This window comes from Rhineura floridana, chromosome 1, assembly GCF_030035675.1.
Source record: "Rhineura floridana isolate rRhiFlo1 chromosome 1, rRhiFlo1.hap2, whole genome shotgun sequence".
NCBI classification, from domain to species: domain Eukaryota; kingdom Metazoa; phylum Chordata; class Lepidosauria; order Squamata; family Rhineuridae; genus Rhineura; species Rhineura floridana.
The window spans coordinates 207680429-207704314 of record NC_084480.1 but is presented as its reverse complement, the minus strand read 5'-3'; the positions used below and the strand labels follow the sequence as shown (position 1 = coordinate 207704314).

At 40.0% G+C, this 23886-nt stretch overlaps 1 protein-coding gene across 1 annotated transcript; it reads left to right on the top strand.

Moving 5' to 3' along the window:
* Nucleotides 1–551: 551 nt before the first annotated feature.
* FAM217A (family with sequence similarity 217 member A) lies at nt 552–22258 on the top strand. The gene is made up of 7 exons (XM_061586355.1): nt 552–802; nt 4504–4612; nt 7035–7116; nt 7195–7220; nt 8960–9028; nt 9147–9226; nt 21064–22258. Exons 1-7 carry the CDS (start codon nt 552–554, stop codon nt 22256–22258), a joined length of 1812 nt encoding a protein of 603 aa, XP_061442339.1.
* The last annotated feature ends 1628 nt before the right edge of the window (nt 22259–23886 follow it).

The window sequence follows — 23886 nt, the reverse complement described above, 5'->3', positions numbered from 1 at the left end:
GGGAAAAGCAGCCTGAGGAAAATTATTTTAAGTTGGAAAAAGACTAGAGAGAAGAGTTAAATAGGCTCTCTCTGAATGCCTTTTCCCACTCCAAGCTACTTGGGGTTGGGGGAAAATGTAAAGAATCATGGAACTCTACATAATATGAAGTTTGAGTACGAGTCATAATGTCCTGGTGATTGATGACACATGAAAATTCTGAAACATTACTGTCAGTGCCCTTATAGAGCAACCTAGCGCATCACTTTGAATTCACTGAACTGTGACGAGGAAGTGATATTTCTAGAAATGGTCAGTTTTAAAGTATTTCCACAGTTTTAGTTTTTCTTTTCTTGTTATTTCTAAGCTATGGAAAAAGAATTGTTTTAAGTGAGCATTTACAATTCACTACAAACATAAGCCACAATGCCTTGTGAAATGAACATACATTCTGTGTGGTTTTTTAAGGACAGTATTCCATATAGTTAAATGTAAGGTTTAATTAGCCAAATGGACCTCATAATAAAATTTACGTCAAATGCTCTGTTTTCCTAGTCGAGCCCGTTTTGACCATGACATTAAAACAACAACCACTTTATCTACCAAAAGCAACTGTTGTATTCTCTCCACAAAGTGGCAACTCTGCTTATGGTAACATTAACTGGACACCAGATGGAAAAGTATTAACCTGTGTGCAAAGAAGGAACATAGAATGTGGAGTACCCACGCCGCATGCTTTTAGTCCAACTTTTTATTCCGGGAGAAAACTATTGAATAAATTTCATGTTGAAGAGGATCACTCCTGTTCTGGTAACGCTATCATGTAAGTTTCAAATATGCTGAAAAGGCTGTGTGATTCTTTAAATATGGTGGAGAGTTTTTGTGGCAGTATTTCCTGGATTGAACACAGGAAACACAAACAGTTCATTTAGCCAGTGTTTAAGGCTAAACTTCACCTGGTGTGGGAGATCTTTGACTGGATCTCCTGGTTTTCTCTTAGGCTGCAATCCTATACACGCTAACAGGGAAGCAAGTCCCACTGAACTCAATGTCACTTACTTCTGAGCAGATAGTGCACAGTAATCTTAAAATAGATGCGGAGGGGGGGTTAATCCTTTCCCCCTGCAGTTTTTCAATATATAGTCAGTTGTTTGGAGTACTTTACTCTCCATCCTGACTCCCTTCTAGGACTGGAACAGTTGGGAGTGTAAGGATGGTAAGGCAAGGGATGTGGGCATGGTTTACCTCCCTTTGTCCCAGCATACCTTTTGTTGTAACAATTGCCCCCACTCTGTCATGAGTGGGGCATGTATCTATACAACAAAAGAGGCTGTCCTCATGTCTAGTTTGTTTCTAAGCAGAAGTGACAGTGGCAGATCTGGCATCTTGTTTACTGTTTTTTTTACAAGTTTAATAACATCCATGAACCCCTCCAACTATTTCCCTGATAACCTCCCAGCCCAGCTATTTATCCCATGGGGGCAAGGGAAAAGATTAACCCCCTCCCAGTGCCCCAGTCTCAATCGCATTTGGATCACCAATTGCTATTTAACGTTGGAAAAACAGCAAGCGATCTGATCACGGATTTGCAGCTGTCGGGTCTAGTGTGGTCCCAAATTCTTGCGACTTAAGAGTCTAAACAACATGTGCTGTTTGCATGCACGTATGAAACTGTGATGTGGAACAGAAAGACGAGAGCTGTCTTTTTTAATCGAAGGGACACTCCTTTAGCCAATGTAGATTTTTGCCCAAGGGAAACATGTCTCCTATGCTGTGACACCTTTGCGGGCTTAAGGAGCTGACTATTTCTCTTTGCAAATCACTGCGGCCTGTGCGCAGAAAGAGATGGGGAGGGGGAGAATACTGTATTGTCTTATTCTGAATGTCTTTCCCACAGCTGGTTTTCAGTCAAAACAAACGGAAAGGGCGACGTCGACCCCACGATGTCAGAAGTAAAAAAAGGCCTGGAGCCGGGGGAGGGGCAGTTAGAGACGTAAGAGGAGCATTCAGGGGACCGCAAATGCTAGAAGAGATGTGAGGACGTGATCTTGACCGCAGCAAGGCGAGAGACTGAATAGGGAAGAGAAGCCGCCGCCTCATGTCTGAGGAGACAGTCCCCTCCCTGGCGGGGCCTCGCGGGAGGCAGCTGGCCGGTTCCCATAGCGACTAACTTCCCGTTACTCGCGCTGAAGGCCGAGGCAGAAGCGCACAGGCCTAATTCGAACATTCTTCCCCCGTCTCGCCCCATCATGTACCCATCGGGGGATGGTGGGGCTGAGCCCGCTTCTCCTACTACGAAGGAAACAAGGGGGAGTTTCAGAAGCTTCCCTGGGTAGGGGAGGAGGAGAAGGGCCTCGAGACAAAGAGGACGGGATGGGACGTCCTTCCAGGCCCCCATTCTCCCCTATGGCAGCAGTTGCTGCCTCCCTGAGGCTCCCGCTTAACACTCACGGCCACCCTTCGCTTGCTCTTCCCTCCTTCTTTACTTTTCCGGTCGGCCCTCTCTGATCAGTGGTCTTTCAAGAGGCAAAGCTAATGTTGGTAAAAAAAGAAGGAAACCATCTTTTTACTGAGCTCCTTGTCCCTCCAGATTGGAATGGGGTTCAGTCCCCGTTTCTGAGGTTTTTTCCTCACGCGAGGCTTAAATCAGTGTGGCATTTCCGGGGCCTATATAGGCCACTTGGTTTCTACATAATGCTCCTTTTACCAACTTGTAGACACGCATGACATGTGACACATGTGGTAGTATACATATATTTGTTGGGCACATGCTCACAAAAGTCTTTACATATCCACATAAGCATCAGGTGCAGTGAGAATACAAAAATGTACATTGGTTAGAATCCATATTTGATTTAAAACTGCCCTGCTTCCATTTTCTGTCTTGTTTTAAACATGCCCACATGTGTACAAATAGCAAAACATGGCCAAAGTGTCATAAATGACAATGTGCTTTGGAGTTTAAGCACTTCATTGCCCACCTCCTTCATGTCCCAACCTATGTGATAGCTGCAAATTAATTTTCCTTCCCCCTCTATGGGCTTCCTTTGTCCCTGATTTAGTCCCTTTTCCCAGCACCCACATCAACCATCTTTGCCTGATATTTGCTTAACACATACTATCCTTTCCCATTTTTTGTTCCTGTTTTACACTTCACATCTCTTTCCTGTTGCTGTCCATACCAAGTCGCTCCTCATTTAGGTCTTCAGACCAGCAGTTCCCAAACTTTTCCCCCCACGGATCACTTGAAGCTTGCCAAGAGTCGTGGTGGACCACTCAATTACTTACTTTTTCCCCTGTTGTAGCAGTTGTGATGCACTGTGTTAGATGCTGTATGGTTTTTAAATGTGTTTTATTTTTTGTTGTACTTTTATTTATTATATTGTATTTTATTGTATTACCATTTGAATTCTATAGGATACAATGTAAAATGCAATAATAAATAATGAAATTCAATATAAGAAATAAAAGAAGCAATAAAAGTACAATTAAAAATCAGTTTGAATGTTTTATATGTTGTACCCTCTGTTCTTCACAAACAGACCGTGGGCCACCTGAATGAGGCCTGTGGACCACTGGTGATCTGTGGACCACAGTTTGGAAACCCCTGTTCTAGACCATATATTTGTATTGACATCAAAAGACCAAAACATCTCTTTTCAAGGAAGTGCTTCGGCTGCAGGCATATCATATTGCTTTTTCAGTCCTCAGTCCTAAGTACTGTCTCCATGGGAACATGTGGTCTCTTTTTACCACAGTGCCCGTTATGATTGTGAGTGCTCTATGAAATACCATTGTGCAAATGTCACCTATTGGGTTGTGCCTGTGCATTGTTAGTTAAGTGTTTTTGTTATTTTATTAATCTCAATTCCTTAAGGACTGAGTTAACTGTGCCCCAAAAGATGCTTTTTTCTTTTTCTTTTAATTGGCAAACACCACCAGCAAGATTTTGCCCTCTCCCCAAAGCAAAGACCAACTATTCTGTAAACTTTTAAAAAACAATGTCAGCTTTTGGAGGCAGGCTCTTTCCTCTGCAGATCTGAAACACAACACTTTACTTTTTAAAGAAGAAATCATGACTTTCACTGTTACTATGATCATCCCACTAGGCTGGAGTTAGAACAAGTCTAAGAGGGGGGAAATCCTAGAAGATTTACCCCCTCCTGTATTCTTCCTGCTCTCCGTGACTGCTCCTTTGTAGCATTTCCTTCTCTCTCCTGCTATTGCCAGCTTTCTTTTATTTTAAGCCCATAAGCCAGCCAAGGTGAATATTGTCATGTCTTCCTGAAGGACAGTTGGCAACTATTCCTCAAGCATAGGTGATTAGATATCTCTTCTGTACATTTCCATGGTGACCTTTATATTTTAATTTTAGCACCCCTAAACCTAATACTAACAGAATACGACTTGGCTCTGCCCTTTGCCACTACACTAACTGCCTGTTTAGTCATTAAAATGATTCTTTTTTCTGACTTGCCCATCTTGATTTCTTATATTTTTGTATCATTCCTAATTACCATCCAGGCTGGTCAGGGGAAGCAAGAACAACAAGTCTGCCAGCTTAGTGGAAAAAGAAGACTTTATACCTGGCATTCATGGGACCAGTCTTGCAGTGAGCAGCTTCTCTCACCAGGTAAATGAACCCTCTTCCATTGTCTTGTGACCAAGTGGGTACAAATTTGTCACATTAAGAATAAAATACATTCTTTATTATTTTGTTGGCAGAAGCAAAATATCCCCATATTTAAGGTGAATAGTGCAGCTCAGTGTAGGAAAAACCATGCAAATGTGGAAAGCAATAAAACAAGAAAGCCTGCCATTTTCATACATCCAAAGGACATGTCCATTCTTTTGTTTAATTGTGCAGTAACTGGCAAGATGCAGTCCTTCAAGTACTTTCGTGCTTGGCCAAATATTGCAAATAGCAGCTTGGGACCTTGTAAATTTTTTAAGAATTCTTGCCCTCATGGCTACAGAGGTACGCTGGTGGTAAAAGAATTTAAACATTTTTAATTAAATCAAACCAAGAGGCAAATAAAATGAGGTCTAAATTAGAAGTCTGTTAATTCTATATATCTAGATGTTTGAAAATAACTGTTTTTTCATTTGTGAGAATAAGTGGAGTCTTCATTAACTGTATTTGCATACTGGAAAAATATGATATGAAAATGTTATTAATTACATGCATCCTTAATATTCAAAGTAACTGCAGACTTCCAGTTTATGGTATGCTTATACCGTTATACCATTATGATATAATGTTCTCAGAGCTGACCCCCATCCTCACCCCCGGGTTGGAATGTCTGCTGGTTTTGACATCATATGTTCTTAGATGGCTGGGGGCAGGAAGAAGGAACGTTATAATATTGCCCTTAGATGTTGAGGTTACATCTAGGCATCTAAATATGGAGATTAGGTGCATGTCGCCATTCTTCAGTGCTTCCAGACCTCATAGCAACATGTAAGGTATCTCATCCCATGTCAGTTTTTATTTGACCACATGGCTTATAGGGAGCATAGAACCAAAGCAGGATGTGCATTTTGTAAGATAATCTTCTTGAGTGAGTGTAGGTATTTTCCTGTCAATGTAATATTTCCTGTGTGTCCAGTTTTATGCAGTATTTGAATTATGGTGTGGGGAATGAAATCCACAAGGCCCACCCCCTGGTTCTTATAAATAGTGGCCAAATGATGCCACCCTAAAATAGGTTTTAGAGGTCTGTATCCCTTCACACCTCTTTGAATCCCACTTCAGAGATTTTTTTCTAGCCCTGTGGCTAGGCCTCATCTCCATTCTGATCTCATTGGGGGAGTGAAGACATCAGCCTTCCCTTCCCACTTTGCTGTCCTGTACTAAGTTAAGGAAAAACAAGTTATATATGGCAGGCAAGAAAAGGGGCATAAAAATTAAAAATCCCTGTGTGCTTATAGAATTCCACACATAACTCTTTGGATCCTGGGCTTAGTGAAGACCCTCAATGCAAGTCACATGTCATGTTTTGGTTACATTATTATGAGCTGCATTTGAATCTAGTTTTGTTTCTTATAGAAGTTTACTGTCGGAGAGTGTCGAAATGCTGCGCTGCGGAACAGAGAGTTTTGAGCGAGCTTGTGTGTGTGTTTGAATCTTTGCTAAGATTCTACCTTCCCCTCAAATTAGTCAGACAGAGGCTTTAAGCTTTAAAATAGGAAAGAACTACTTTATTCTGGAAGTACATGCTTGATAGGAAAGAGTCCTTACATCTAGCTAACTAACTATGTTGGAGCAACCAGCACTGGTCCCAGTGCTAGCCCTCATGCTGGTTGAGAGGAAGAGACAAAGGAAAGATGTCTGCTCCCCTCTCGAGAAAGAAGAAAGACTGTGGGAAGGCGGGAAGGAACTGAGGTCAACATCCTTTGCATATAAATCTAGCAGGAAGGAAGAGACAGCAGGAGATCAAAGGACAGGTGTAGCCTAGCAACCAAGAGGTCTCCTCTCTAGCTACGCATTTAGCCCCATGCAGCCTCAACCCACAAGTTGGAGTTGAACCTCATACGTTCTAACATTTACTAACATTTTGTACTGTGTACACACCATACATTTAAAGCATATTCCCCCCTCCTCAAAGAATTTTGGGATCTGTAATTTGTTATAGGTGCTGAGAATGTAACTCCGTGAGAGGTAAACTACAGTTTCCAGAACTGGTGGGGGATGTGTTGTGTAAGAAGAACTCCAGTCAGGGTCATCCATGCAGATCTTACTGAAAGAGCAGAGTTGTTTGCTTAGGCTTCAGTTCTACATAAGAATGAACCTCACTGGGGCTTACATCTGAGTAGACTTATGGATTATAGGATTATATAGGATTAAGTATAGGATTATACTTTAGTAACAGCTACAGTAACAAATGTTAATTGTTGTTGTTTGAATCTATGGTTTATTTTGTTTCTAAGTACAATTCTTGCTCCATTTGCATTCTATTTCAAACATACACATTAACTACAGTAGCAACTTAGTAACATATATTTCATTTCTCTATATATGCAATTAATGAAATGAAAGATAAATGTCATTACAGACTCCACACACCTGTAGTTTGGAATCTGATTTTTCTGCTGAAAAGAAATTTCATTCACCAGAAGAGAACATTGCTGGAGAAGGTAAGTGCAGACATTCTATATGCTGAGAAACTGTAGAACCATTTTTGTAAGCAAAACTCAACTCTTGGTCTTTTGCAGGTGTTCTTACAAGTGGTTTTTACAAGGTAAGAACAAAATGAACATCACTCCTTTAACAACAATTTTCATAGTGGCATATGCTTTCTTGTCATAGTTCTTATTTCCAAGGAAGTATCATATACATAATATTCAGGTATGAACTGACTTCATTGTGAGTCCTTTAGGGATTCCTATGTTGTTTTTCCAATTCCTTCACTAACAGAACTGAATTTTTGTTGTCTGCCATATGGTACTATCCTATGCATATTTATTTGGAGAGGTTTTTCCTGATATTGTGCTTAGGACTGCAGCCTTAGTGAAGTTGTATGAATGCCTTAGCTGCTTAGCGGATATAATGCTACACTTCACATGTTTAGCTAAGGGTGCTTCTGTTTGGAGAATGTGTCAGGTATGTTAATTCAGCCCACGCCACAGCCACATGGGACTGTATGGATCTCTTCTAGCCCTCATGGCAGATTTCAGCAATAATAGTTGTGCAAAACCCTACACAATTTTGTTGCTTGTTTCTCCAGTTCTACATTCTTCACTTTCAATATAGCAACAACCATTAATGCATAAAGCAGCTATCTGAATGCAGCACAATTATTAACTCAGGAGTTTTCTCTAGGTATTTCTCTTGTCTAGACTGGCGTATTTCAATGAATACCTGATACTCATGGGATGTTCATAAGAAATGTAATCCTATAGTGCAGTCTGCTTCAAGCTTGAGTCTGCAGATATTGTTGAATTACAACTCCCATCATCTCTGACCATTGACTAAGCAGGTTGGGAACGATGGGAGTTGTAGTTCAACAACATCTAGGGACCCAAGATTGAAGAATTCTGCTTCAGTGCATAAAGATGTAATAATTTCATCCACTTATTACTAAGGATGATTCAGCAAATAGGTTCACAAATGTGCAGCTATGCTCCTTGTCCCCAGACAGTATTTCTATGCTCTTTTTGGTGCCAGTTGTTGGTCTTTTTATGCATGCCAAGATGTTTAAGTGTGTTTTCAATCTGGGGTTGTTTTATACTGTCTCTGTTGTAATGAGCCCCCCCCTTTTATTGTTTATTGTCAATTTTAATCATGATATACTGTATTTTTACTATCCTTTTGTTTATTGCTTTGTAAGCTACCCAGGGAATATTTATTAATGGGTGGTCATATAAATTCAATAAATAACAACATACAGGTAATCCATTAAAGTAAACATTCTGCATATATGTTGTTCACAGAGTCATTTTTTAAAAAATCCTTTTAGCTCCAGTGTTAGCAATTATTGACTGTGGATCTTTGAGACACCTGGACTCCTGATTACCTTCATATTTGCACTCCCCATTAAGTTTTATTTTGGCTTCATTTTTGCAATGATCATTTGGCTCAGACTCTAGCAGGGTCTATCCAAGGCCTCAGATGGTTGAAAACATTTCAATTTATTTGAATTTGTAGCATAAATGGAGGTAAAAGACTAGATGAACATTGTAGTATGTAATAACAATATAGCTTTACATCTGTGCTTCCTCTTTGTTTCCCATACATGACTCCTTTCTGGGGGTGTCTCTCTCAAATCCACTCAGCCAGTTTTTCTTACTGAATTCTAGTCACGCACAAATCCTTCAATAAAGGTCACATTAAATGCATGGGCTGTTGAAACTTCTTCAAAATTTCTAATGTCCAACAGGTAGATCTGATGTTAGCTTGGGGTTAAAACATGCAGCTTGATTAAATTTTAGAAATTATGTTCTGCCTTATAAATATTGCAGTGGCTCTGCTCTTTTACAGGACCATTATAATGCTGCAATGGAGCAGTTGGCAGCTCTTAGCCTATCAAAAAGTGCTAGGACATCACAGGTAGTATTAGTTTGCCGAAATCTTTTAACAATGCAATTTACTTATTTTTGAATTTCCAGTGTTTCTTCTGAATTGCATATCAAAAGTATTGTTGTTGGAAATGTTCTGCTTATTTCAGCTCAATTCAAATAGCAGCAAACAAGCACCATTTCATCCCTGGAGCTGTATATACAATCAAGGCAATAATGCAGTGAGCAGGTAAAGAAATGTATTTGTAGCATTTTAAATAGAATTAAACAGAATAGGTGGACAAACAGGCCAAAATAATAACTTAGCCACTTCTTCATTTATAAAAAAAAATTGTCCCCAGCTTTAGAACGCCTCTGCACCAGCACTTCTCTGTTGCAGTTCTTCTTTGCTTTGATTTGATCCTTGTTTGGTGACTTGCATTTCCCAACTGCTGTATGGTTCCCAGGTAATGGTCTGCTCCAAATACTCCTCATTTGAACCTGTACAGTCCAAATTATTGAGATCTATTCTGGGTATTCCATCTTGTGTTTCAAACAATGTTTTGCGCCTCTAAGTAGGGTTCCCCACAATCGAGGCCCGTATATGGAAGCTCAAGGTTGGGTATTGGTTAAAACTGTTGTTCTCTCCTGTGGGCCTGGCTCCCCTTGTTCTTTCTGATGTATACCTATCAAGCTGGAAAAAATCACTAAACAAGAAACTTTTAAGTCTAGGTTTTTCTCTCCCCTCCATTTCCCTGCTAGCCTCACCAACGCGAGGCAGGCCATCTTTCAACAAATTTTAGACGTTGACTACCAAACCCACCTCTCCCAGATAGGGTCCAACCTTGGCCCTATTCACACCACTGGGGCTTTTGTTCCAGCATATTATTTAACTTCTCTTCCCACCTCTCGGCTCAGAAAGGCATTTACGTTGGCGAAGCTTAATGTACTACTGTCAGCTCTTCTTGGTGGTAGATTCCGAAATATTCCTTTTGCCAAGAGCTTATGCCCCTGTGATGTGGGCGAAGTGGAAACTGTTGGCCATGTACTTTTAGCTTGTATTTTTTATCGTGACCTTCATCTTTTAACCATCACCCCTATCATCCAACAATTCCCAGGTAGGGACGACGTATTTTATGTTAGATATCTCCTATCAGATCAAAAACCCCAAGTTACAAGCAAGGTAGTGAGATTCTGTGCCGCAGCAATTACACAACGTAGAACATTGCTAGGCCAACAGCCCGCACAGTCCTGATCGCTGGCCTTTTTAGGTGGTCCCGGCCTTCCCTAGAATGTGTGTCTTATTTTAACTTGTACAGTATTAATACTGTACTTTTCATGCCTTTGTATTGGGCTGTGACCGTATGAATAAATTCATTCATTCATGTTTGGTGACTTGGTGCTGCTCTTCTGTACATGAAAGAAATACCTTTTTTTCCCCCTTTTCTCCAAGTTTTGGACTTGCATCTTTAAAAAGCATTCAGTATTTGCATTGGAAGTAGAACTAGTGATCCTGATTTGCAAAACATGGGAAGGGCTTGAGCTACTATCTGTAGGATAGTAAAGTATCTACTAGGGTTGTGGAAGATCAGAAAGAAAAAAACAAAACTAATGTGTTTATTGACAGGTGGGGGTACCTGCTTAATGAGTTGGAAAGTGCAAACATATCTTAATTCATAAGTCATGTTTTAAAAACTCTAATAGTGGGGAAATGGCGGGACATTTGGTGAGATGGAGGGGCATTGTTAGAATGTGTACCTGCATGCAGGGGTGCCAACAGGATTTCCTGGGCCCGGTAAACTGTATGTAGATTGGGCCCCTGTTGAAAATGTGTTAGTGCAACTCACCTTGCAGCCTGGGAGGTGACTGCATGCTTCATGGGAAATAGAGAGAAGTCCTCCTAAATTCCTAGACTGTCCACTCTCACCTAAGTTCACCTTTCCTTCCAGGTATAAAATGATATCCTCAGAGGAAACAAATCTCCCTTCCTTCCCCTTCTCCGATATCAGTCTTCCTTTTGTTCTTCTTGCCAGCATGGCTCCCTGAGGAGGAACACAGATGCAGCAGACATCTCTTGCAGCATCTCCTATCTAGTTAGTCAGATATAGGTCTTTTCTATCTAAATGTATTTCCTTCAGTAAACATAGTTTGTTATTTTTCTTATACCAGACTCTCCGTGCAATTTCTACCGAGGTGAAGTGTAGCTACTGCTTAATGTTCACTGCACGTGCTTGATTCTACAAAATACCATTATAATCCATAGATCCTAACACCCCCTACATTCCTACGCATGCTGCCTCCCTGCAATCTGTTAGCAAAAACCAGAGCTTGGAAAAGTTACTTTTTTGAACTACAACTCCCATCAGCCCCAGCCAGCACATGCTGGGGCTGATGGGAGTTGTAGTTCAAAAAAGTAACTTTTCCAAGCTCTGGAACTCCTGCTTATGTACATATATTACCAACATAAACAGTTATTTTGAATCCACAACCTTGATTTAAGATGTATTTAACAATTTTTCTGCCTTTCAGAGTTGTTGCCCTCACAAAGGATTTTACAACAGTTATAAACCATAATTGTATAATTATTAAATAACATTTAAACATTAAAATAACATTAAAAAGATAGGAGCAGTTAAAAACATATTGTGCAGCTTGACTGAACCTAACCTGCTTCACAGGGTTATTGCAAAGATAAAAAGAGGAGAGTACCCAGGAAGAAAAGTGAAGTGCAACAATTCATGGCTTACAGGAGAAATGAAACAATAGCCAAATAGCACTTTAGAGACTGTACAAAGGAACAGAAATACAAACAATGAAAAATATAAGAAAATTTCCAAAAACATTTTTTAAAGGCTAGATTTTGGCTAGATGGTTTCATGAAATACATAATAGACAAAAAATAATGACATTGAAGTATTTTCAAAAATCACCAGATTCTGACCCTAAGATGTTTGACATTCACTAGATTTCCCACTAGCCACTAGAGTCTAGAGTGTAGACAGTAAAATTCATCACCAGAAAAAATAGTGGGAAAATTACTAAATTGGCAACAGTGTTGCCTGGAGGTCAATAAATCCCCTCATCAATCACAACTCTGACTTCACTTATTGGGTAAAATCCTGAAGAGCGGGGATTGGAGCAGCTGGCTACTAGCTCATTTAACAGAAGATGCGGGGGTGCTGACATTTTGGTGTATATTTCTTGATCCAGAGTACTTAGGAACGTAATTTTTAAAAGAATGAAATCTATAAGCCTGGGGCCTCTAATGGCCCCAGACCCAGGAAAAAAAGACCCTTTTTACCTGTTTATCAGCAGCCCTGCCAGGATGTAGTAAAAGAAAACACCTGAGGACAAGGTTTAGTGTAGCACTCCCCCTGATGTGCTAACTGCTTGTATGCAAATAATTGTGTTTGTTTTAGTTTTGTTAGTGTGAAGGAACAGAATTATAACCCTCTACACCTGCAGTGAAGTGGTACAATCCACCATTCTAAACCATCTCATTCTGCACTCTGCATAATTTGTAGATCATCTCTGACTTTTATTAATTGACTTTATCCACAAGAGAAAATATCATGTATATATTCTACAAAGAAAAGCAGTGGTAGCATGTGTACCTACTGTGTATCATGCTAACACATTCATGCTGAACATCTGTACTGACATAACTATATGAAATGACACTTAAATATCTAGTTGCAGTCTTAGATTGGGTGTAAACCACAAACCATAATTTAGTAGTATTGCTGATATTTTCCTTGTTATATTTTCAGCTTCATAGCCACATTTCTATTATAAATATTTCATAAATTTGTTGTAATATATAGCCCCCATGTGAGCATGCTTAAAAACTGTGTCTGTCACCCAACAACAGAAATCTTAAGTTGATCGATTAATTATATGAATTTTAGACAATCAAATCAATTAAATTTGTAAGTCTTTAAAGTGCCACAAGGCACTTTGTTGTTTTTATATAACATGCTGTATTTTTAGATTATGCATGTCTGCGTCAGTGGGCATTATTTTAAAGGCATTACCTTATCCTACAATAGTTCTTGTCATCTCCGCAAGTAATTGTATTAAAAATAATTGTGGCTGTATACTATAGCCAGCATGGATTTTTCACATTCCGCAATATTAAATTGAAAATACCTCACCATGCCATTCCGATACTTCCCATATGCTCATTTCAAAACAAAACCTTACAAAACTTATAGTCCTGAACTCAGAAACGTTTGCTTAACAACCCTCTAAATTTTCATGGCAATACACAACAAAAATCAGAGAGAATCAAGAGTTCAAAGTGTAAAAAGAGAGAGAGAAAAGGCAGACCCCTGTTGGGACTTGTTTCTGTCAGTGTTCTCATAATTTGTTGAAATTAATTAAAAATCACCCATGTTCACAGAATACCTGTAATCCTATTACTGACCTTGCCCCATACTCTGACCTTCATGTTGTGCACTTTAAAAGTTAAAAAATGTCCGGCTGATTTTTAATTAACTTAAGAAATTTAACATTAAAGTCAATGATAAGCCCGGGCATGCTCAGTAAGAACCAACTGTCAGTGTTCTAAAAGTCAGACTCACAGCTGCTTGGTTAATCGGGGCAACACCCATGCCAGACATTTATTTCACTTGAGACAGTCAAGAATCCTAGGAAGTGTAGTTTGTAAAGGGTGCTGAGAGGAGACTCCTATTCCCATAACAGACCTCCAGTGGCCAGAGTGGTTTAACAGTCAACTGCTCTGAGTGAAGCTCTATGAGGGGAATAGGGCATCTTCTAGCAACTCTCAGCACACTTCACTAACTACACTTCCCAGGATTCTTAGGGAGAAGCCATGACTGTGTAAAGTGAAATAACAGTCTGGTGTGGATGTGGCCAGGGACAGCTTTGATTTAAATTTGGGTGGGAGACTATATGTGCCTGCTGTAGAATAAAAAGGTGGGGGAAATGCTGAAAAACAATGATGCTGTTCACAATGTTTTCCTTTTGGAAAGGAGAGAGGCTTCTCTTCTGCCCATTGCCCACCCACCCAATCCCCTGCCCTTTCCCTCCCTTTCCTGCCCTCCCCCTTCCCCTCTTCCCCCCTCCCTGTCCCTCCCCAGGTCAGTTTCACCTATCCTAAGCATGATTGCATAGGAGTAAATCCCATTGAACTCAAAAAGGATGCAAATGATCAAACCTGCCTTCCCCTCCTTCTCCCTGCTGCCCTCTCCCTCATGCCCCTTCCCTCCCCCTTCCTTTACCCCTCCCTCCCTCATCCCCTCCCCCTCCTGCCCCTCCCTTCTGCCCTTCCTCAACTCCTCCTCCTCCACTCCCCATCCCCTGTGGTCAGTTTCACCTATCTTAAGCATGATTGCAGGGAAGTAGTTCCCATTAAACTCAATAAGCATGCAAATGATCAATCCATTCTCAGAAAACTTGCACAGAATCCCATGTCTTACCTTTCAGATTCAGAAGCAAAGAAATTCACTAATAGGCAAAAAAAAAAAACCTTGCAGTTTAAGAATATATCTAGAGCCAACAGATATTTTTATCAAACTTTTTTAAAAAAGGGAAATTGGGCAGCTATAGTGAATGCACCAAGGGAGCAGAAGACCTGACCTCTTCTCTGAGATATTGTACTGCCCTACCAATTTATCAAAATGCAAACCCAATTTGGGTTGGTTTTTGACAGTCCAATCCACTTCCTGTGTAGCTTGGAAGAATTTGGTAACGTGCTTCTGAGCACATGGTGAGTGGTGGCAACACAACTATCAGCCCAAATAACAGAAACCAGACTTGTTCTGTGCTGATCTTGTTTTAGCAGGGAGGAAGCAACAATATTAAGGCAGTTGGTTTAGTTCAGATAGTCACTTTAAATGTGTTGGATTTACTTTGCAATTTTAGTGAAGTTTCCTATAGTAAATCATTTTCTTTTGCTTCTGTTTCTGTGAATATGTGAAGTACAGCAATACTTTGCAAAATTTACACTAAAAAAACTCCAAAAACAATTGTGGAATAATAACAATGACTATTCTGCAGAATAGTCTCCAGTGGATAGGAGGAGTGTCTCAGTTTGCACAACATAAAACAGTGCAACATGAAATATATTCCAGCAAATTTCTAGGTGTGCTCTGTGTTTTAAATTGACCATGCCCACCTTTCTTTAAGTGAAGTGGTTTAAGCATAGCAGGGTGAAAACATGCATCTTGGGCAGGCCAAATTTGTTTTTTACCAACAGGTAGATTCATTGCTTAAGTAGCAACATATTGTAATCAGTCTGATTTTACTTCAAACTGCAGTTTCAGATTCAAGTGTAATGCATTGAAAATAGAAATAGAACATAACCTCCAGTTTGAAACACAAAAGGCTGTCTTCACCATCATGACACTGGCCAATAAAAAGGCTTTGAAGTTAATAAAAACAAATTTGACACAGATTTCTAGGATGAATAATGAGAGAAATATAATTTTCTAGGGTAGATTCTCTGTAGAAACAGTAGTAACACAGGACAGAAACAAAGTAAGAAGAGCACCAATAAACATACAAAAATGTAATCTTTGGAGATGGTAGGTGTTGCCACCACTCACCATATGCTCAGAGGCACATGTTATCAAATTCTTCCAAGCTACACAGGAAGTGGATTGGACTGTGAAAGACCAACCCGAATTGTCTTTGCATTTTGACCAATTTGTAGGGCAGTACAATATCTCAGAGACGAGGTCAGGTCTCCTGCTCCCCTGGTGCATTCACTATAGCTGCCCAATTCCCCTGCTTTTTAAAGTTGGATAGAAATATCTGTTGGCTATAGGTACATTCTTAAACTGCAAGGTTTTTTGCCTATTAGTGAATATTATTTTATAATTTGCTGCCCAGTTGTTTGGGGCAACTTTTTAGTCAATCAAAAGAATTTAAATCAATTGAACACTGCAGCTCTATTAAAAACAAATTAACAGTGCTATCCTGTACATGCCTACGCAGAAGCAAGTCTTATTAAGTTCAATAAGCCTCACTCTCAGGTAAGTCAGGTATATGTGATTGCAGCCTAAACAACTAAAATATGAAATGCACTAGGTAAGACTGTTCTGATTTTGGGTGCTGCTGCTACAATGACACCAGAGAACTGGAGTGGATTTTAAGGTCCCAGTGTTAGTGTTGAAGCTATCCTGCCCCTGCAATCCACCAGTGCAGGAGCATTTTGTGAGGGATGACTTGACTACTACTCACTCTTTGTGCTACACCTGTGAGCCTTCAGAGTAGACTTTTGTTTTCTACTTAACACATGCAAAAAGCTAAGTTTTAGAGATATGTGGAACGCAGCTGGATAGCACTGCTCAACCTCCCTCAAATGAGATGCTGTTTTGGCTTCCATGAAACAAGCAGCTAAACCACAAAAGACATTCTCATTAGGCAAGCTCTAGCTAGTGCTTTAGAATGGCGTCTATGGAGCATATATATGGTCAGTGGGACTTATTTAATTTTCCCATACATGATGAGTTATATGCACCAAGGGCCAGACTACATATTCCATTAGTTACATGGTTAAATTGCATGATTAGGACTGTGCACGCTTTTTTCTTAACAGAAAGTTGTGTGTGTGTGTGTGTGTGTGTGTGTGTGTTTTGCTGCAGATTGTAGCCCAGAGAAATTGTTTGGCACAGCACTACCGTGTTCTTCTTTTTCATTCCTTTTTCCCCAATGGGTTATGTATTAAGGTTTCAGACCAAAGATCCACATAACCCACATTCTGCCTTTGACAGTGACCAGCCAGAAAGATTATGCTCAGAACATGATGTGAGATAACCAAAACCGAAGATAACGAAAAACCTATAATCTGGCATGTGGAGATTTCATTTCTAGCTATTCTCTGGATGTGTTCCAGCCAGAGTGAAATAATGAAACCAGATGTATCCTCCAGATGTTGGACTCCAACTCCCGTTAGTCCCAGCCAGCATGGCCAATGGTGAGGGATTATGTGAGTTGTAGTCCAACAACAGTGGGAGGACACTAAATTAACATAGACCTTCAGTCTCCATGTTACTTAGGTCAAAATAGACATGACATAGAAACAGTGGTGTAGTGGAGCAGGGATGGGCAGGAACAGATAAGGACAAAGCCCTGCCACTTATTTCACAGCAGGACTGGTGTCATCTCCCAGGATAATGTTTGCCAATCCTCTGCATGCCAAGTAGATAAGTTTTTCTCAGAAAGAAACTCACCAGAGGAAGAGGTAGGTTATATTAGCATGTTTGGCTAAGGGTTAAATTGCCACTTTTATTTTGTAAAATTCCAAATAATAATTGTCTTTATTATGACTAACCGGAATGTCACAAAATAGCAAGCGAGCTTCTGAGTATACTAGAACTTTTTATGAGGCTGATGTTAAGCAAAGGGTGAGTGGGTGAGAAAAAAATGACTTCATATTGAAGCCATAATGTCTGCATTGGTCAAAAATCCCTTTTTTGTTATATAGTTTTGGAAGGGGTGTGGAATGGGGTTGTCATGAAGACAACCTGTACATCAGAATTTGCCAGTACACCACTACGTAGGAGTTCTGTATTTAGAATTCCCAATGTCTTTTTTTCTAAGCCATGGTGTCCCCTCCCTCCCATTTGGATTAGGGATATAATGTGGGGGAGAGCAGGAGTCTAGCCTTGTGTCTTCATGCTGCAATCTTATTCTAAATCACTCATCCAAAGCTGCTGTTAGCCATGGAGGGGAAGTCTTAATAACTTACAGCGCAATCCTATACATGTCTCCTCGAAAGTAAGTCCTACTGAGTCCAATGGTGCTTACTCTCAGCTAAGTAGGCATTAGCCGAAATCTCATATACCTATTATGCTTCCCCTCCTGCAGAGGGGAGGCAAAGGGTTGGACATTCCCCACTATCCCCAGAGCCCTGATCCAAATTGAAGGCATCTCTGTCTTTTCAGAAAAAGCTGCTGGGAGCACTAAACATGGAGTTGCCACATCATGTATAATTTGTCCCAGAACAGTGCTTAATGATTGAACTTTGACTGCATTTTCCCTATGACTAACATACAGTGATAGACTTATCCTCCATGAATTTATTATACAGCCATGAGAGTGGCTGTATAATGTAGCCAGCATGGATTGTTCGCATTCTGCAATGTTAAATTGAAAATACCCCACCATGCCATTCTGATGCTCCACATAAGCACATTTCAAAACAAAGCCTTGCAAAATTTATAGTCCTGAACTTGGAAAGGCTTGCTTAACAACGCTCAGAGAGAATCAAGAATTCAAAGTGTAAAATGAGAAAAAAATCCAAACCCGTCATGGACTTTTTTCTGTCAGTGATCTTATAATTTGTTGAAATTAAAAATCAGCCATGTTCACAAAGTACCTGTAACCCTATTACTGACCTTGCCCCATAATCTAACCTTCATCTTCTGCAGTTTAAAAGTTAAAAAAATACCTGGGTGATTTTTAATTAATTTCAGAAATTCAACATTGAAGTCTATTATAATGTCAAGCATGCTGAGTAAGAACAACCTGTCAGTGTTCTAAAAGCCATACTCACAGCTATTTGACTTGGCTAATCAGGGGGCCACACCCAAACTGGACATTTATTTCACTTGAGACAGTCATGGCGTCCCCCAAAGAATCCTGGGAAGTGTAGTTTGTGAAGGGTGCAGAGAGCTGTCAGGAGACTCCTATTCCCCTGACAGAGCTCCTGTAGCCAGAGTAGTCAGTTCCTCTTCTGGGGATTGTAGCTCTGGGAGGGGCACAGGGCATCCCCTAGCAACTCTCAGCACCCTTCACTACACCACACATTCTTTGGGTGAAGCCATGACTGCCTAAAGTGAAATAACAGTCTGGTGTGGATGGGGCCAGGGACAGCTTTGGTTTAAATTTGGGTGGAAGACTACATGTGCCTGCTGTAGAATAAAAAGGTTGGGGAAACCCTGAAAAACAATGATATTGTTCACAGGGGCTTTCCCTCTGCCCAGTGCCCCCCCACTCCTCTCCTCTCCTCCCCCCCAGCTAGTTTCACCTATCCTAATCATGATTGCACAGGAATAAATGCCACTGAACTCAAAAAGCATGCAAATAATCAAACCTTACCTTCCCTCCCCATCCCCTCCTTCCCCTTCCTCCTCCTATCCCCACCCCTCTCCTCCCCCACCCCACCCCATCCTCCTATCCCCTCCCACTTGCCCCTTCCCTCACCCTTCCTTTGCACATCCCTCCAAACCCCTTCTCCTCCCTTCCTTCTTCCCTCTCCTGTCTGCTCCCCCCTCCTCCATGGTTTTACCTATTCTAAGAATGATTGCATGGGAGTACACCCCACTGAACTCAACAAGCATGCAAATGATCAGACCTGCCTTTCCCTACCCCCTTCTCTTCTCCCTCCCCTCTTCCTTCTTCCTCCTCCTCCCATGACCACTCTAGCCCTCCCTCCTCCTCCTCTTTCCCCATGATCAGTTTCACCTATCCTAAGCATGATTGCATGGGAGTAAATCCCACTGAACTCAATAAGTATGCAAATGATCAAACCTGCCCTCCTCCTCCCCGTTCTCCAGTGACCCCTACCCTCCTCCCCTTCCTCTCCTGCCTGCTCCCCTCCCCCTCCCCCTACACTTCCCTCCCCTCCCCCGTGGTCATTTTCACCTATCCTAAGCATGATTGCAGGGGAGTAAATCCCACTGAACTCAATAAGCATGCAAATGATCAATCCATTCTCAGAAAACTTACACAGAATCCCATTTAATACCTCCCATATTAAAAAGCAGAGAAATTCACTAATAGGCAAAGAAAAACCTTGTGGTTTAAGAACATACCTAGAGCCAACAGATATTTCTATCAAACTTTAAAAAGCAGGGAAATTGGGCGGCTATAATGAATGCACCAGAGGAGGAGGAGACCTAACCTCCTCTCTGAGATATTGTACTGCCTACAGATTTATCAAAATGCAAACCCAATTTGCGTTCGTCTTTCACAGTCCAATCCACTTCTTGTGTAGCTTGGAAGAATTTGGTAATGTGCCTTTGAGCATATGAGGAGTGGTAACACCTACAATCAGCCCAAATAACAGAAACAAGACATGTGCTGTGCTTATCTTGTTTTAGCAGCATCAATATTAAGCAACAATATTAAAACAGTTGATATCATTCAGATAGTCATTTTAAATGTTCAATTTACTTTGCAATTTTATTATTTATTTATTAATTTATTGTACTGTATATCGCCCCATAGCCAAAGCTCTCTGGATGGTTTACAGTAACTAAAAACATTAAAACAAATATACAAATTTAAAAACACATCTTTTAAAAACAATTTAAAACACAATTTAAAAATTTAAAACAATTTAAAACACATGCTAAAATGCCTGGGAGAAGAATGAAGTTTCCTATGGTTTCCTACAGATTTCTAGGATGCATAATGAAATATAATTTTCTAGGTTAGATTCTCTGTAGAAACAGTAGTAACACAGGAAAGAAGCAAAGTAAAAATACCAACAAGCATACAAACGTAATTCTCCCTGTTTGGAGATGACAGATGTGGCCACCGCTCCCCATATACTCAGAGGCACGTTACCAAATTCTTCCAAGCTACACAGGAAGTGGATTGGACTGTAAAAGACCAGCCCAATTTGGGTTTGCATTTTGACAAATTCATAGGACAGTACAATATCTCAGAGAGGTCAGGTCTCCTGCTCCCCTGGTGCATTCACTATAGCTGCCCAATTTCCCTGCTTTTTAAAGTTTGATAGAAATATCTGTTGGCTCTAGGTACAGTATGTTCTTAAACATCAAGGGGTTTTTTTGCCCATTAGTGAATCTTATCACTTTCTAAACTCTGCTGTGTTAGTAGGTATTAGAGCATCCATTGGCAAGGAACACTATAGATCAGTTATGGGCTGTCTGAAGTACTTCCTTGTTTGTCTAGCACCTTCTGGTGGTGTGCCTGCTTTGGAGTATTAATTTGCTGAAAATATTAACGTCCTACTTCAAGATATATAGCAGGACACTTTGACTTCAAGTATAGTTCTTTTTCTATACAGAATGAGTGATGCCGCTATAAATTGCCATAGAGATGTAATGTAGTGCTATTCCATACTAGTGTCTCTCTTTTTCTCTCCAGAGACTTCACTAAACCTTTTGGAGAAATCGCATCTAGCTCTAGTGATATTCCTATAAATTTCATCAACACTAATCCACTGGTGCAGTCTTATATGAAGAGATGCCACACAGCTTCTTATCCTGAAACTCAGAAGACATTAGAGAACTATTTTAGAAATGGAGATGGAGATTTTTTCAAAAAAGCCAATGAAGCCACTGCTTCTGCTACTTATCCTGCTATAGATAGTAGTAGTGATGACATGCTTTCCGTAATCAAATTGAATTTGAAAAGAGGAAATAGCAATGTGGAGGACAAGCTTTCAGTAGAAGAAAAATATATATCTGAGAGTGAGAAAAGAAGTAAAGCTTTGCTGAAATATTTAAAAAATGTGAATCTTAACTTGAAACCGGAACCTATAGAAGACAAGGAAAGCATTTCCTCTTCACTTGAGAGTGATACGTTTTCATACCCTGATTTTCTTCCTCCACCTTACAATACCATGGATTTACAAAAAATGTCCTCATTGAAGTTGGATGACTGGAAGTTATCCTTTAATCCACCTCTTGAAGACTCACTTGATAAACTAATTTCTCGTCTAGTGGAAATGGAAAGGTTACAGCACTTGACTATATTAAAAGAAAGGACGAGGGAGAGTTTTTCTCCTGCTATGGCAGTCAACAACCGCAGCAGTTCTTCAAAAGATGTACACCAATTGAAGCAACTGAAGCCATCTGATCTTTCATGTCCTCAGGCATGTTTTGATGGAGATGTTCAAAATTTTGGCTATTTTGTGCAAGAATTAGACATTCCAAAATGCACTTGCCAGCACTGTCGTAAGTGGAATTATGGTGCATCATCGCCTGTACGTTCATCCACAAAGCACTGCCGAGCATCTTGCCATAGTTTTAAGTGCTCCAAAGCTCCAGTAATTTTAGACTCAAGCAACGTTGCCACACGGAGCGCTCTGTCATGCTCTGGAAGTTCACAAAAAATTCGATCAGCTGTCAAAATGACTTCACGAAAGTTACTGTTACCTAGCACAGCTGTAGCTTATTCCTTACCTGAAAATGAAAGTTTAAAATGTAAGCAACCAAGGACCAAAAGAAAATCTTGTAAAAAAAATGGAGCATTAATGAGTAAACCCTTCCACTCTCAGAAACTAAAATCCGTATCTCTTATTACCAAACAAAAATGCTCCCATGTTGACCACCAATGATTTGTTGAATTAAGTCATCAGGCATTCATTAGTACTATTTGAGCAAAGGGAATTAGTAATAGTGTTTTGGAAAAATGCATCTAATTTTTAATTTGTAGTATGAAAGTACCAGATTTTATTTTACCTGGAAAATCTTTTCACATGAGATTTTAAAAGAAACTGATAGTAAAAACTATTCCTACCTTTCTTCCAGATAATAGTAATTGTAATCACAGTATTCACCTTTTTAAAAATTAAAATTAATGTTAAGATGTATTTTTTTAGAAAATGTAAATTGAAGCAATTAAAGTGTTGTATTATTCTAAATTGAAAAAGAGTAATGAGAAATTAAACATGAGAGCACTCAAAATGTGACCCCTCGTCTTGAAAGGTATATTCCATATAAACTTGGGAACTCTTGAGCTTTCTATAGAGCATTTCCCTATATTTCTGATTTAAGTCTGTGTGCTCACAGAAATGTAGCCAAAAAGCACCCCACATACACACACAGGAAGATTATCAGCAGACTGAATAACCGTGAGATTTGCAAGAACATAGGAAAAACCCTTGAGCAAAAAAACTCCTCCAAAATGCCAGAGAATACAAACAGCAACAGAACATTGAGAGGAGAAAAGCTAAACTTGGTGGCAAGAGGAATGGACTGGTTGGAAAACGATGTAGAGCTACATAAATATAAAATGTTAAGAGAACCATCTCATTGTCTGGAAAAATAATTTCCTGGTTCACACTGAAGGAATTTTAGCAGGTGTGGATTGTCATCACCTGCTCAAATTCCCTCTATGTAACTATTAAAAGTTGCAAAGCCGTCTTTTGCATCTGGTCACTCAACATTATCATCCCAGCAAAGGAAAAAAAACTGGAACACAGTGCAGTGACATCTGAGCACACTTCGTGGGCATGAAATGCTGCCAGTGTGTGAGAAAAATGGGAATGGAGTGGCTGGAACCCTGAACAGAAGTGCTTCACACTGCAACTTTTTGTTGTGGAGCCCCCATTTGTGCAAGACCAAGTATAAGTGTCATGGAATACTACTTTAAAATTGCATAGGGGGTCATAATGCTTTGATAATCTCCAGGGGAGTTTTCTCTTCTTTGGCTGCCAAACTGATATCAAGAAAACCCAAATAAGTTTATCTCCAGAGAAAATGCTGTTTCGCCCATGGTTGTGTAGAAAACAAATTACCAGCCAGATTTTTCTTTGGGCCAGTTCATACAAACAGTACAACCAAACCTTTTCTTAGATGGCACTATTTCAGGTTGCTGTTTGAATTCTCCTAATGAAAACAAAACTCTAATATCTTAAAAGAGTGCAAGCTAGTCTTTGCCTTTTTCTTCATTAAGAATATTGTTTCCATGCACAACCAGTTAAGCATGCAATACTATCCCCTCCTTGCTGCTTTAAAGGATGCTAATACTTTCATTAGTAACCTACACATACTGTAACCCAAGGCTAGGGAACCTGTGGCTCTCCCACTGTAGCTGAACTACAACTCCCATTATATTGGCCATGTTGATAGGGGCTGACAGCAGTTAAAAGTCCAACAATAACTAGAAGGCCACAGGTTCCCCATGCTTAGTGAAAAAGAAAGTGATATATTTGAATTAAGGCTATTCATCATACTTCTTTTC

Excerpts from the sequence above, each read along its gene's own strand:
- FAM217A (XM_061586355.1), top strand. The coding sequence starts at position 552 with ATGACATTAAAACAACAACCACTTTATCTACCAAAAGCAACTGTTGTA. Across the intron at positions 803-4,503 it reads TGTTCTGGTAACGCTATCAT|GCTGGTCAGGGGAAGCAAGA; the intron begins GTAAGTTTCAAA and ends ATTACCATCCAG. Across the intron at positions 7,117-7,194 it reads AGAGAACATTGCTGGAGAAG|GTGTTCTTACAAGTGGTTTT; the intron begins GTAAGTGCAGAC and ends GGTCTTTTGCAG.